General features: G+C 40.8%; 1 protein-coding gene across 3 annotated transcripts in view; it reads left to right on the top strand.

The window, feature by feature from the left end:
* Window positions 1-1,711: 1,711 nt before the first annotated feature.
* FAM81B (family with sequence similarity 81 member B) overlaps window positions 1,712-12,523 on the top strand; it is a 44,850-nt gene continuing 34,038 nt past the window's right edge. The window contains exons 1-4 of one of the 3 annotated variants that reach the window (XM_072139789.1): window positions 1,719-1,823; window positions 1,991-2,054; window positions 4,992-5,057; window positions 11,605-11,842. In XM_072139789.1, the coding sequence (XP_071995890.1) occupies window positions 5,014-5,057; window positions 11,605-11,842 (282 nt within the window). In that variant the 5' untranslated portion in view covers window positions 1,719-1,823; window positions 1,991-2,054; window positions 4,992-5,013. Of the gene's footprint in view, window positions 1,824-1,961; window positions 2,055-4,991; window positions 5,058-11,604; window positions 11,843-12,523 lie in introns of all 3 variants that reach the window. The other 2 variants (XM_072139798.1, XM_072139781.1) reach the window with 2 other exon arrangements.

Consider the following 12,523-nt stretch of genomic DNA (forward strand, 5'->3'; position numbering starts at 1 on the left):
CTGAGGTTTAAGTGTCATCAGGGTTTTTAATGATGAAAATAAGTGAGACAATATGCATTTAAAGCAAACCACACATCTTTATGAATATAAAAGGAATCACATCAGGTACACCCTGTATACCGGTATGTGGCAGAGGATACTTGTTGTAATTTCATTTGAAAGGACTGATTTGAGAATTTAAGAAATTTTATATTGAATTTTACATACTGCTCTATACTATGTGGAGTCTTCCATTCTTTCCCTAGAAAAGGGTCTGATGCATAAGAGCGCTGTCTGCTTTTGGAACAAGTGGCACACGTCTGTCTCAATTGCAATACATTTAGCTCACAGCCATTATTTTAGGGACCATGCGACTGATGTGTTAAAAAGTAAAGCGCATGTCAGTGTGAACCGTTTTTTTACCAACCTCTCACAGACTATAGTTTATAAGGATCAATGAAAACAGATGCCAAATTGAGGCAAATGAAAAAAAAAATTTTCACAGCTGAATTTCAAATGACGGAGAAAATAAATCTGAATTGTGTCCTATATTCTATAACTTGTGGTGTGGTAAATTCTTCTTCTGGAGACTGGTGTTTCTGTAATTAAAATGTAATTAATAATTACATGATGGGGCACATTTACTTACCCGTCCCATTGCGTCCGCCGATTCGGAATGCCCAACGAGGATTTGGAGCGCTCTTGGATGTGTCGCTTGGATGTGTCGCTTCCCTGCTCAGGTCCCCCGGATTTCACCATCTTCTTCCCGGTGCATGTGAGTGCTGATCTTGCGACACATTTTGAATTTTAAATTCTGCGGTTTGTCCGAATCACGCCCCTGATTTGTGTTGCCAAAATCTGATTGCGTGCACCAAAAACCCCTGTGCGATTCAGGGCAAATAGGAAATATTCGGGAAACCCGACGGAAATGCGTCCAACGGACCCTTTGTAAATGTGCCCCGATGTGTTGTTACAAATCAGACTTTTCTTTGTCAATGTTACTTCCAAGGGTGCCAATACACTTGCCATTAATTCATTACAAAATTATTACTTAGTGACTGTATCATGTACTGTTAACATTACAGTCACTAAATAATAAGTGTGTAATGAATTATCAGCAAAACATCTTCATTGGATGAGGCTGGGTGTGTCATGGCCGCTCCACAGCATAACTGTATATTTCCACGCCAAAGGTTTTTGAGGACTAACTTTAATAGTAAAGAGCATCACTAAAGGTTTAACCACTTGTGTGGTTTTGAGGTAGATAGACAGATAGATAGATATGTCATAGGTGAATAGGACATAGCTTGATAAATAGATTCATGATACAATAGGAAAAATTAAGCAGCACTTGTAATAACAATATAAAAAGTGGATAAATGCTGCCATAATACTGGGTGATAAAGTCTTTCATAATATACAGAGACATTTTTTCTATGTATAGATAAACATATATCATCAGGATGTTGGGTTAGGCATAGACACCTTATCATTAAACCTGGCTTCAGCTCTACTACATCACATGGAAACACAATGAATCTAATTAAACTTTTAGGGTTAAGTCTTTCCATAAATAAAATATTGGGTATAGTGCGGTGAGTGACACATTAATCTCAGTAGTCACAGGGTCACTCCATGCTGTCATAAGAGTGCTCAGATATCACTTTGGGACAATTCCAATAGACTGCTCTATTGTATGGATCAGTGAGTAAGAGGCGCATTCCTGTAGCCTGGTAACTGCAGTAAACACAAGCCATGGACGGAGGGGTGTGACTGATGCCAGGCTGGGGGTGATCCGGGCCTGGGAGTGACATGCCAGAGCTGTCACCTGCTCATACATACAGGTAATTGTCTATACATCATGATATAGTTCTATCTGAGGACTTGTGCTATGGCCCCCATATATCTGTGCTGATCACTGAGGCTTCTTGCTGCTGCTACTTCTTGTGTAATAGATAAGAGAAAGTTTTCTCCATACACAGAACAAGTTTGGTTACTTTGTTGTCTCCAGGAAATGCTGCAGTAGAGTCAGATAAGTGAGGCAGACCACAATCTGTGCTGAGCCCGGAGCGGAGGTAACGCTGCTTCTCCTAAACACATTTATTCACTAACACAACTAACTATTTCTTATAATTCACTGCTTTCTCTTCTATTAACCTTTCTCCATCTCACTTCCTCTTTGCTGATGATTTTGTACTGAAAAGAACCAGTTTTCCCAAGATAATATCTTTTTGACTGCACATATTTCCCCAATAAGTCCCACATGTGGAACAAATTTTAGTCACTGATTGTAGGAACTGAACATTTCCAATTACTCACAGCAAGCAGAGATCTTTAAAATGTAGGGATTTGATGTTCAAAATACGATAACAATGACATAGTTATCGGCACATATGCTTGTAATAAATGCCATGTGATGTCTATTCTATCTTTTCAATTTATGGCATGTTCACAGAATACATTAATATGTTTTAAAGCTAGAAATGAGATACATAAATATGAGATAGATAGATAGAGCAGAGCAGCCTTAAAAAAAAACACTAATTAACAGGTACAGGACCAAAAAAGCACAGACAGAAGGCCTCCAATATAAAATAGAAAGAAAAGGCACACCAGATAACAATATCAATATATTAAAATATTTCAAAGATGGAAATTAGATAAATAGATATAAGATATAGAAATGTATTGATAGGTAGGTAATTGATAGATGGATGGATGAATAGATAGATACAAGACAGATAGATATGTGATAGATAGATAGACAGACAGACAGATAGATATGTGATAGATAGACAGACAGACAGATAGATTGATAGATACATAGATGGATAGACTTTTTAGTCTACCTGTCTATATAAAACCTTGCAGCTCACAGTGCATGGCAGAGCACATGGGATCTGGCTAACGTTACAAAGGGCTAAGGTTACAAAATAATTTCTGTAGCACTCAATGTTCCTAAGAGCACAGTGGCCTCCATAATCCTCAAATGGAAGAAGTTTGGGACGACCACAATTCTTCCTTGACTTGGCCATCAAGCCAAACTAAGAAATTGTGGGAAAAAATGGTGAGAGAGGTAAAGAAGAACCCCAAGATCACTGTGGCTGAGCTCCAGAGATGCAGTAGGAAGATAGGAGAAAGTTCCACAAAGGCAACTATCACTGCTGCACTGCCCTGCCGCATACAGTTTGCAAAAAAGCACATGAAGGACTCCCAGGCTATGAGAAATAAGATTCTCTGTTCTGATGAGACTAAGATTGAACTTTTGTGAATTTTAAGCAGTATGTGTGAAAAAAAACCAGCTACTACTTAAGATAATTTAGCTTTGTGCTTAGAATCATTGGGGCACAATTACTTACCCAGTCCTGTCGTGATCCCTGATCCGGACTGTCCGACGAGGATGAAACCCGGCGCGATTCACCAAGATCGTGTGCCCGATATCCTGCATGTGTTGATTTTAGTCTGAATCAGTCGGGTTGTCCGACGGCCACACCCCCAATATTGTGTTACATGAAAGTCACCGTGATTGTGCCAAAATCCGATTGCGTACGCCAAAAACCCCTGTTAAATGTGCCCCAAATCGGAAATAGTCGGGAAACCCAACGGAAGTGCAGTCCGCGGACCCTTAGTAAATGTGCCCCATTGTCTTGTTGGAAGGTGAACCGTCGACCCAGTCTGACCTCAAGAGGTTTCCAGTGGAACAGGTTTTCATCCAAGATATCTCTGTACTTGTCCTCATTCATCTTTCCTTCGTCCTGTCCCTGCAGCTGAATAACAACCCCATAGCATGATGCTGCCACCACCATGTTTCACTGTTGGGATTGTATTTGGCAGGTGCTGAGCATTGCTTGTTTTTTTACAGACATACCACATAGAATTAACACCAAAATGTTCAATCTTCATCTCATCAGACCAGAGAATCTTATTTCTCATAGTCTGGGTTTCCTTCATGTGTTAAGCTGTATGCAGCTTTCATATGTCTTGCACCGAGGAGAGGCTTCTGTCATCTCACTCAGCCATAAAGCCCCGACTGGTGGAGGCTGCAGTGATAGTGGAATTTGTGGACCTTTCTCCCATCTCCCTACTACATCTCTGGAGCACAGCCAAAGTGATCTTGGGGCTCTACTTTTCCTCTCACACCAAGGCTCTTCTCCCATGATTGCTTAGTTTGGCTGGATGGCCAGGTCCAGGAAGAGTTGTGGTCATCCCAAATTTCTTCCATTTAAGGATTATTGAGGCCACTGTGCTCTCAGCAACCTTGATTGCTGCTGAAATTCTCTTCTAATTTTGACCAGATCTGTCCCTTGCCACAATTCTGTTTCTGAGCTCCTTCAGCAGTTGCTTAGACCCCATGATTCTCATGTACTCTGACATACACTGTGAGGTCTTATATAGACAGGTTTGTGCCTTTCCTATTCAGGTCCAATCAATTTAATTAAACACAGCTGGAAACCAATGAAAGAATAGAACCATCTCAGAAGGAAATTGACAGCATTTGAGTGTCACAGCAAAGGGTCTGAATACTTCTGACCATGTTATCTTTCCATTTTTCTTGTTTATTAAATTAGCAAAACTGTCAAGATGGGGGCAGAGTGTACATTTTTGAGCAAATAAAAGAACTTTTTTGATCTTACCAATAGGCTACAATGAAACAAACAGTGAAAAATTTAAAGGGGTCTGAATACTTTTCTTACCCAGTGTATATAGATAATAGATAGATATGTGACTGATAGATAGATTAAATACATTGCTGAGTTAAGATCCAGTATCTCCAGCATCTGCCTGCTGACCTTGTGCACTACCTTGTGCTTCCATGCATACAGGAGATATGCTCTAACCTCCTCCAGAGACTTGATAATTAATAGTTAATGTGTAATTGTTTCTGAAGACTATAGTTAGGCTTTCTCTTGGTATTACAAGGCTTGCAGAGGTCCGGAGCTGATTCATGTCACACTGGGATCAATAGATTTTGATGATAAGATAAATTATTATTTGTATATTATTTTTGCCAGATAAAAATACTGGAAGAGTAAAATGTCAAGAGAGAACTCTGTGCAGCTTGTCCCCTACCCTGACAGGTAAGAACACTGCTTGCTGTCATTTTTTATAATACTGTACAAGTCCTTACCATTGACTGGGTAGGATTATTATTATATTTATGAAAACTTTATTAATATTAGTAAATGATTATGAAAGGGATTTTTTTTACCTAAATGTTATAGATGCCCTATCCTTAGAATATGGGGACAGATATCTAGCATAGGCCAATCACTATAATTGGGATCTGGTTGCATATATGAATTATGTCTGCAGAGGTTGATTGACAATAATGCTAGGAACAACTGATGGAAAATGATGCCCCCTTCACAAAAGTTGTTTAGCATAACAAAAACTGTATTAAAAATGTTAGTTTTTTTTCTCCTAAAAGAAAGAAATTCCACAGATTAAAAAACACCCGCTAGGTGGCAGTCACCGCCCCTAGCCACGCCCCAACCCCATCCCCTCATGAATACATCGGACAGCTTTGTAAGCTGTCTGACAATTACACTGTCCCCCGCCGCAGTGTTAGATAGCATTACTGGAGGTTTCCGGTAACGCTATCACTTTAACACTGCGGCGTTTGATCAAGCACTAGGAGCTCCTTGTGCCGATAAAATGGGTGACAGGTCCTGTTTAAATGTTGCAATTTAAAAGTAGAAACAGAATAAAAAGCATGTGCAGTTATAACCACCCCTAATTAAACCCCTTTAAGCTCATTTGTGCCGTTATGATCAAGGACTATTTTTCAAACCTGCCATCCGGTAATATTTTTAGCACACTTTAACTTATTCAATTGTTTTTTTCGTGACATGTTGTACTTCAAGTTAATGGGAAATTTTGGTTGATATATTTTGAATTTATATATGAAGAAAGGTGAATTTGCCAAAAATTTTGGAAAAAATAGCTATTTTAAAAATTCTAAATGTTCAGTTTTTCAAACTGATAATTACTAATGAACATTTACCATAACTCCGCTCTGTGTTGGTGTCATTTTGTGTACTTTTGTTTTATTACAATGCTAGAAAGATTCTGAATGTATATACTCGAGTATAAGCCAAGTTTTTCAGCACAAAAAGCCAAACTATGCTGGAAGAGTAATGGGGCAGGGGCTGCTTGCTGGCTGTGTAATGGGGCAGGCGCTGCTGGCTGTATAATGGGGCAGGGGCTGCTGGCTGTATAATGGGGCAGGGGCTGCTGGCTGGCAGTGTAATGGGGCAGGCGCTGCTGGCTGTATAATGGGGCAGGGGCTGCTGGCTGTATAATGGGGCAGGGGCTGCTGGCTGGCAGTGTAATGGGGCAGGGGCTGCTGGCTGTATAATGGGGCAGGGGCTGCTTGCTGGTTGTATAATGGGGCAGGGGCTGCTGGCAGAGTAATGGGGCAGGGGCTGCTTGCTGGTTGTATAATGGGGCAGGGGCTGCTGGCAGAGTAATGGGGCAGGGGCTGCTTGCTGGTTGTATAATGGGGCAGGGGCTGCTGGCAGAGTAATGGGGCAGGGGCTGCTTGCTGGCTGTGTAATGGGGCAGGGGCTGCTGGCTGTGTAATGGGGCAGGGGCTGCTGTCAGTGTAATGGGGCAGGGGCTGCTTGCTGTGTAATGGGGCAGGGGCTGCTTGCTGTGTAATGGGGCAGGGGCTGCTGGCTGTGTAATGAGGCAGGGGCTGCTGGCTGTGTAATGGGGCAGGGGCTGATGGCTATATAATGGGGCAGGGGCTGCTGGAAGAGTAATGGGGCAGGGGCTGCTTGCTGGCTGTGTAATGGGGCAGGGGCTGCTGGCTGTGTAATGTGGCAGGGGCTGCAGGCTGTATAATGGGGCAGGGGCTGCTGGCTGTGTAATGGGGCAGGGGCTGCTGGCTGTATATTGGGGCAGGGGCTGCTGGCTGTATAATGGGGCAGGGGCTGCTGGCTTTACACTGGGGGAAGCTGTGACCAATGCATTTTCCACCCTATAGGTTTTCCAAGTTTTTTTGTGGTTAAATTAGGAGCCTCGGCTTATATTCAGGCCGACTTATGCGTGAGTATATACGGTGAACAGCATTTTTTCAAATTTTCAAGAAAATATTTAAATTAATTATTTTAGAAACCATTTTATTTATCTAGGGGTTTTTGAAGTCGCATTAATATAAATCACCCACATATCACCCTGTTCTAATAATGTTACCCCACAACCTATTCAAAACAGCACGTAGGAAGCTTGTTAACCCTTTAAATATTTTACATAAAATAAAACAAAATGAAGGTTTTATTTGAAATTTTGTTATTTAAGGGATTTGCCCATGAAAGAAAATTCTCAAATTTAATCCGAATACGAGGCACCCCATATGTGGATGTAACCCGCAGTCTGGGCACATGGCAGGGTGCAGAAAGGAAGGAGCTATTAAGCTTTTGTAGGGCAGATTTTGATTTTGGCTTTCAGGTTCAATGACATGTTTGAGGAGCCTCTGATGTCGCCGAAACCCATTTCCCCCAGACAACACCATTTTGTAAACTTTTTTATTAAGGGGTATAGGGGCATTTTAAACCCTTGCTACAAATGGAATTTTTAAATTTTTCGTTTCTAATTTTGGTCCCCACCTGCAAAAATCCATAACTTTTTTGTTTTTTAGTGTACAAAGCTGAATAAGGGTTTATTTTCTGTGTAACAAATTTTACTTGACGGTATATTATTTCCCATGCCGTGTACTGTTTAGTGGGAGAAAATTCCAAATGCTGTGAAATTAAGAAAAACACATCTGCGTAAGATTCTTGCGGGCTTTGTATTTTCATCTTTCACATCTAACTTATTCTCTGGGTCGGTATGATCACAGTGATACCAAATTTAAACTTAAAGCCTATTGAACTAGAAAAATACTTAATTTCACCATATTCTAATCACTAATCACATTTTGATACTTCGGAGCTGTGTAAGGTGTAATTTTTTGCAGAACGTGATGACGTTTTCAATGCTTCCATTTTGGGGACTGGCGACCTTTTGATAACTTTTAAAGATTTAGGTGTTGCAAAATGGCAAAAAAGTGGAGATTCTGACATTTGGGCGCATTTTTCCATTACGGGGTTAACCGCTGTTAATAACTGTACTTATATTTTTATGGACTGGCCATTTTGGTGATAACTAATGTGTTGTGATTTTTTACTTAAACTTTTATATTGTTTCATCAATATTGGGGACTTTTGGGGAATTCTGATTAATTTTATTATTTATTTTTTGTGTTTTTTTTTTTTTTTTTACCTTTTTTAATAATACTGTAATATGACATGAACAAGTGATCATCGGCCGAGCCTAATGCCCCTTAGTGACCGAAATAAAAACTTGTATGGGTGGTCACTAAGGGGTTAATATTCCACAGAGCCTATAGTACACCACATATTAGGGCACATTAACTTACCTGTCCGATGAAGTTCCCCAAAAGTGCATTGTCTGACAATAATGCCCTGTGCTGCGATTCACTAAGATCGTGCGCCCAATATCCTCCATGTGTCCTTCCCCGCTCAGGTGCGCCGGAGTTCACCTTCATATTCGTGGTGCATGTAAGTGCTGGATCTTGTGACACAATTTGAAAGTTAAATCCCACGCTCAGTCCGATTCAGTCGGATCCCCTGACGGCCCATGTCCTGATTTTTCTGACATGGAAGCCAGCACAGTTGCGCCAAAATCCAATCACGTGCGACACAATCCCAGCGCAAACCTGTTAATTACCTGTCAAAGCTGCGCAATCCTCAAAAAAGGTCGGAAAGTCCGATAAAAGTGCAATCCGCGACCCTTAGTAAATAAGCCCCATTAAGTTGTGTATTTTTCCTCTAGAGTCTTTTTTCTTGTGCCAAGTGTAGTATGAGAGACTCTGACATTTATCATAATTTTTCAGGAATGTGCCCCATCTCAAAGGTTATGGGGCCTAGTTACAGACCATATTTCTCAGGTTTTTTTTCATATTTTTTTGAATTTAACTTCTTTTTAACATATTGTCAGGTGGAAGTCAGTCAACGCTCTCTAAATCTGAAAACTGTATTTTGGCTATTTGGGGCAGTGCTACTCGCAAGAGTATACTTCATTTTTACGCGGATCCTAATTTGGTTTCATTGTGTCAGCCAAGCTTGAATATCTGTTCCGCATGGAAGCAGGATAAACACTGTCCTTCAGAAGGAGCAACTCACCAAACGTATAAAATTTCCCCAGATCATAAAAAAACAAGGTCAACCTTTGGCAGTACATCAAAACTTACTTCATGGTCAAACACCAATTCCTCTTTCTTGAGCGTTTGGTTGGACTGAACAACAACAACTTGGATGGTGGTGTGTGGGTTTTGGGATTTGCTGTAGGTCTGGCTATGATAATATTATAATAACAATTGTGTCCTCTATTATGCCTGCTCTCTTTTATTGAATGTATCTTACAGTTTTCAGCTGTGTAGTTTGTAAACAGCCAGGCATGGCTTGTTTGTTTGCTTATGACTGGGTCAATTCTCAACCATTAAAGGGGTTGTCCAACTTTCATAAAAAGGTGTGCTGTAGGGGGCTGTTAAAAAAAACTGTACTTGCCTGCTCCGGCGCACCCGATCTCCTGTGCCTGTTTGTTTACAGGGGAACAGCACCTCTGCTTTCACTGCTTCCGGCTGCCTGGCACGCCCACCCATCCCTTGTCCCAGGCTACTCCCAAAGCGTAGAGTATCCTCTCTGAGCAAAGGCTACTTCACGTCCCAGTAGCCTCTGCAATCCCTCCTACCTGCACGTTCTTGGTACGGTCCTTCTCCCTACCGGATTTTTAAAGCTACAGTATCTTCTTGCTCAAAGCGCATGCACATATCCTGGCAGCTGTCAGCACTGGAGGGGTTACTGTGCATGCACAGAACTTAAAGAAGCTGGTGCTGAGTAGGAGCACAACAAGGAATGTCAAGGACCCACAGGTAGGAAGTATGGCGGAGGCTACTGGGTCGTGGAGTAGCCTTTACTCCTACAGCTTGGAGAGGCTACTCCACGCCCCAGTAGCCTCTGCCAAAAATTTGAATATTAGTTATATAAAGTGTAGATCAAGTTAGAACGTGTTATAGAATTAGTAAAAGATATGACGTAGCATATTAGTAGAAACCTACCATCAGATGTACCTTAATAGGTAGGATCCTACTGGTAGGCTTCTTTTAAGGTTTATACAGCTGTACTGCAGTTATACTATTGCTTTGCACATGTGCAGACCATAACAGTGAGTGCAATAATTCTTAATAAAACCTGTTCCCTTATTGTGAGAATCGTCTTTTTCTATCACCAGCTCAGCAAGTCTCAAGACTTAGCACAATTAATTTGGATTCTCATTAGCTCCATCACAGCTCCAGCAACCTTGTTGAATATCACATTCATTTTACTTAAAGTAATAGAAGAGAAGAGCGGAAACAAAATGTTAACAGGAGGGATTTTCAGACATAGATTAAAACTATGGAGCCTGCACGATTCTCGATACTGTGTGCAGTGATTCCAGAGGTCTCATAAATCTTCTCCACTAGTCTATGTTAAGATTGGACAGAGGGAGAGGAGACAACCTCTGTAAAATACAAGGCAGAATTAAGGGAAATCTACCATCAAAATCAAACAAGAAGCACTTACTCAAGATCATTGTAATCTTCTTACATTTGTTATCCATGGCCTCCTTTCTTCTAAAATCAACTTTTCAAATTATGCTAATGATCCACAAGGGATCTGAGGGATGTTAGCAGAGCCCCTATGTGCTCTGACTGTACAGGCTATTACGCTGAGCACTTCCACCCTCCCTCTGGCTTAGGAAATTTCACTCCTGCACTATGCAATAGCCTGTGAAGCTACAGCACAGAGGGGCTCTGGTAACGCCCCCCAGAGCATAAAGCAAACTCATTAGTAGAATTTTAAAAGTTGATTTTAGAAAGAAGGATGCCATGGATAACAAATTAAGTAAGTAAGCAAGTATATTACCATAGTCACAGTGCCTGGATCTATGAGTAAGTGTTCCTGGTTTCTTATTCTGGATTTTAATGGTATATTCCCTTTAAATGTAGGGTTTGCACCTATTACATAACAGTTCAACACAGATATTTCCCTTGATTTTGTAATGAATTTGGCGTGGAGGGATCTGTGCGGTTACTTTTATAATATAAAGCAGTTACATGTGGCAGATTTGTTTCTGAAATTCCCTTAAAGGAAATCTAACAGTAGTATTAAGTAAAATTTACTTTTTTTTTCCAGATGGCTGCATGTTTTATGTAGTGGCTTTCCCCCCCATTTACTTTAATAAAAGCTGAATTGGTAATGGCATGGGCACTATACAGACCACAGGGCCATCTTCTTCCCTCTAAATACACTCTGTTGTGCTGAGTTACTTTGCAGGCTCAAACCAGATGTGTGTTGTAGGGGTCTTTTACTCCCCAAAATCAGATAATGATAGCCTATGCTGATTATAGGAAAATTCATGGACAATCCCTTTAGCTGTCCCTTATATGCAAATGTTGTATGTAAAATCTGTTTAATATGGTAGATTGTGAACAATTTTATGCTTTTAGCGTGACAAGAGTAGTTTCTTATTTCTCAGCAATTTATCTCCAGTTCATTTTTCACTTCTTTTGTATTTTAGGGGACAGTCCTTCTTGCCAGCAATTCCAGGTCATCGGGTGGAGTTATTAGATAACAGATTATTAAATCAAGAAAAGACCACAAGTATCCTCCTAGAGCAAGCCTTCAAGATAAAGGAGGATGTATCCATGCTTCGAGGAAACCATGGCCAACACTGGGACTCAACTGCCCAACGCTTGCTGGAAAATCACATGCAGACTGTCATACAAATAATCAAGCAACTGAGCAGAGATATTGAGGTATAATATTGCATACTCCATGGGGGAGAGGTACCATACTTATGATAGTTTATGGTGGCCACCCCCCCCCCCCTTCCGCGTTGGCCAGTTACGTTAAAAGGCTTAGGCCTGTTGATGTATGTGGCGGGCCGTCAGGTCAGACCTGGTGTTGTTTTACGTGAAACCTTTCATTTGCTGGTTTCTCAGAAGAATGCAGACACGGCCTGGAATACCCCATACCCACCCCCTTCATAGGACACCGCGTCCCTCTACGCCCACATATAGTAACAGTGAAAATCTCACCCCATTTGTATATCAGATTTGAAAATTGGGAATGGGAATTCTACTCTTTTACCTTTGAGAAGTTGGCAGACATGCAGTTTTAATCGGCTGGATGTAGTTGAATTTAGGAGTCACAACTTCAACATAGGTTCAGTAGATCATCCAACACATTTGTACAATTAATTAAAAAGACTAATTTTAAAAATGACAAAAATTATAATTCTAATATGCTCGTCCATTGATTAAAAAAAAAGGTTTAAACACACAGGGGTTATTATAGGGATAGTAATTGTGATCAGAGAACTGGGAATGTGATTGGCCTGCCTAAACAAATGAGTTTTTAGGAGCTGTGTGTAGAGAGCCCACAGATTTATCAATGCTAACAGTTAGCCTGACCACAGCAACTAAATATAGGTGGTG

This window comes from Engystomops pustulosus, chromosome 1 (genome assembly GCF_040894005.1).
Source record: "Engystomops pustulosus chromosome 1, aEngPut4.maternal, whole genome shotgun sequence".
Taxonomy (NCBI): domain Eukaryota; kingdom Metazoa; phylum Chordata; class Amphibia; order Anura; family Leptodactylidae; genus Engystomops; species Engystomops pustulosus.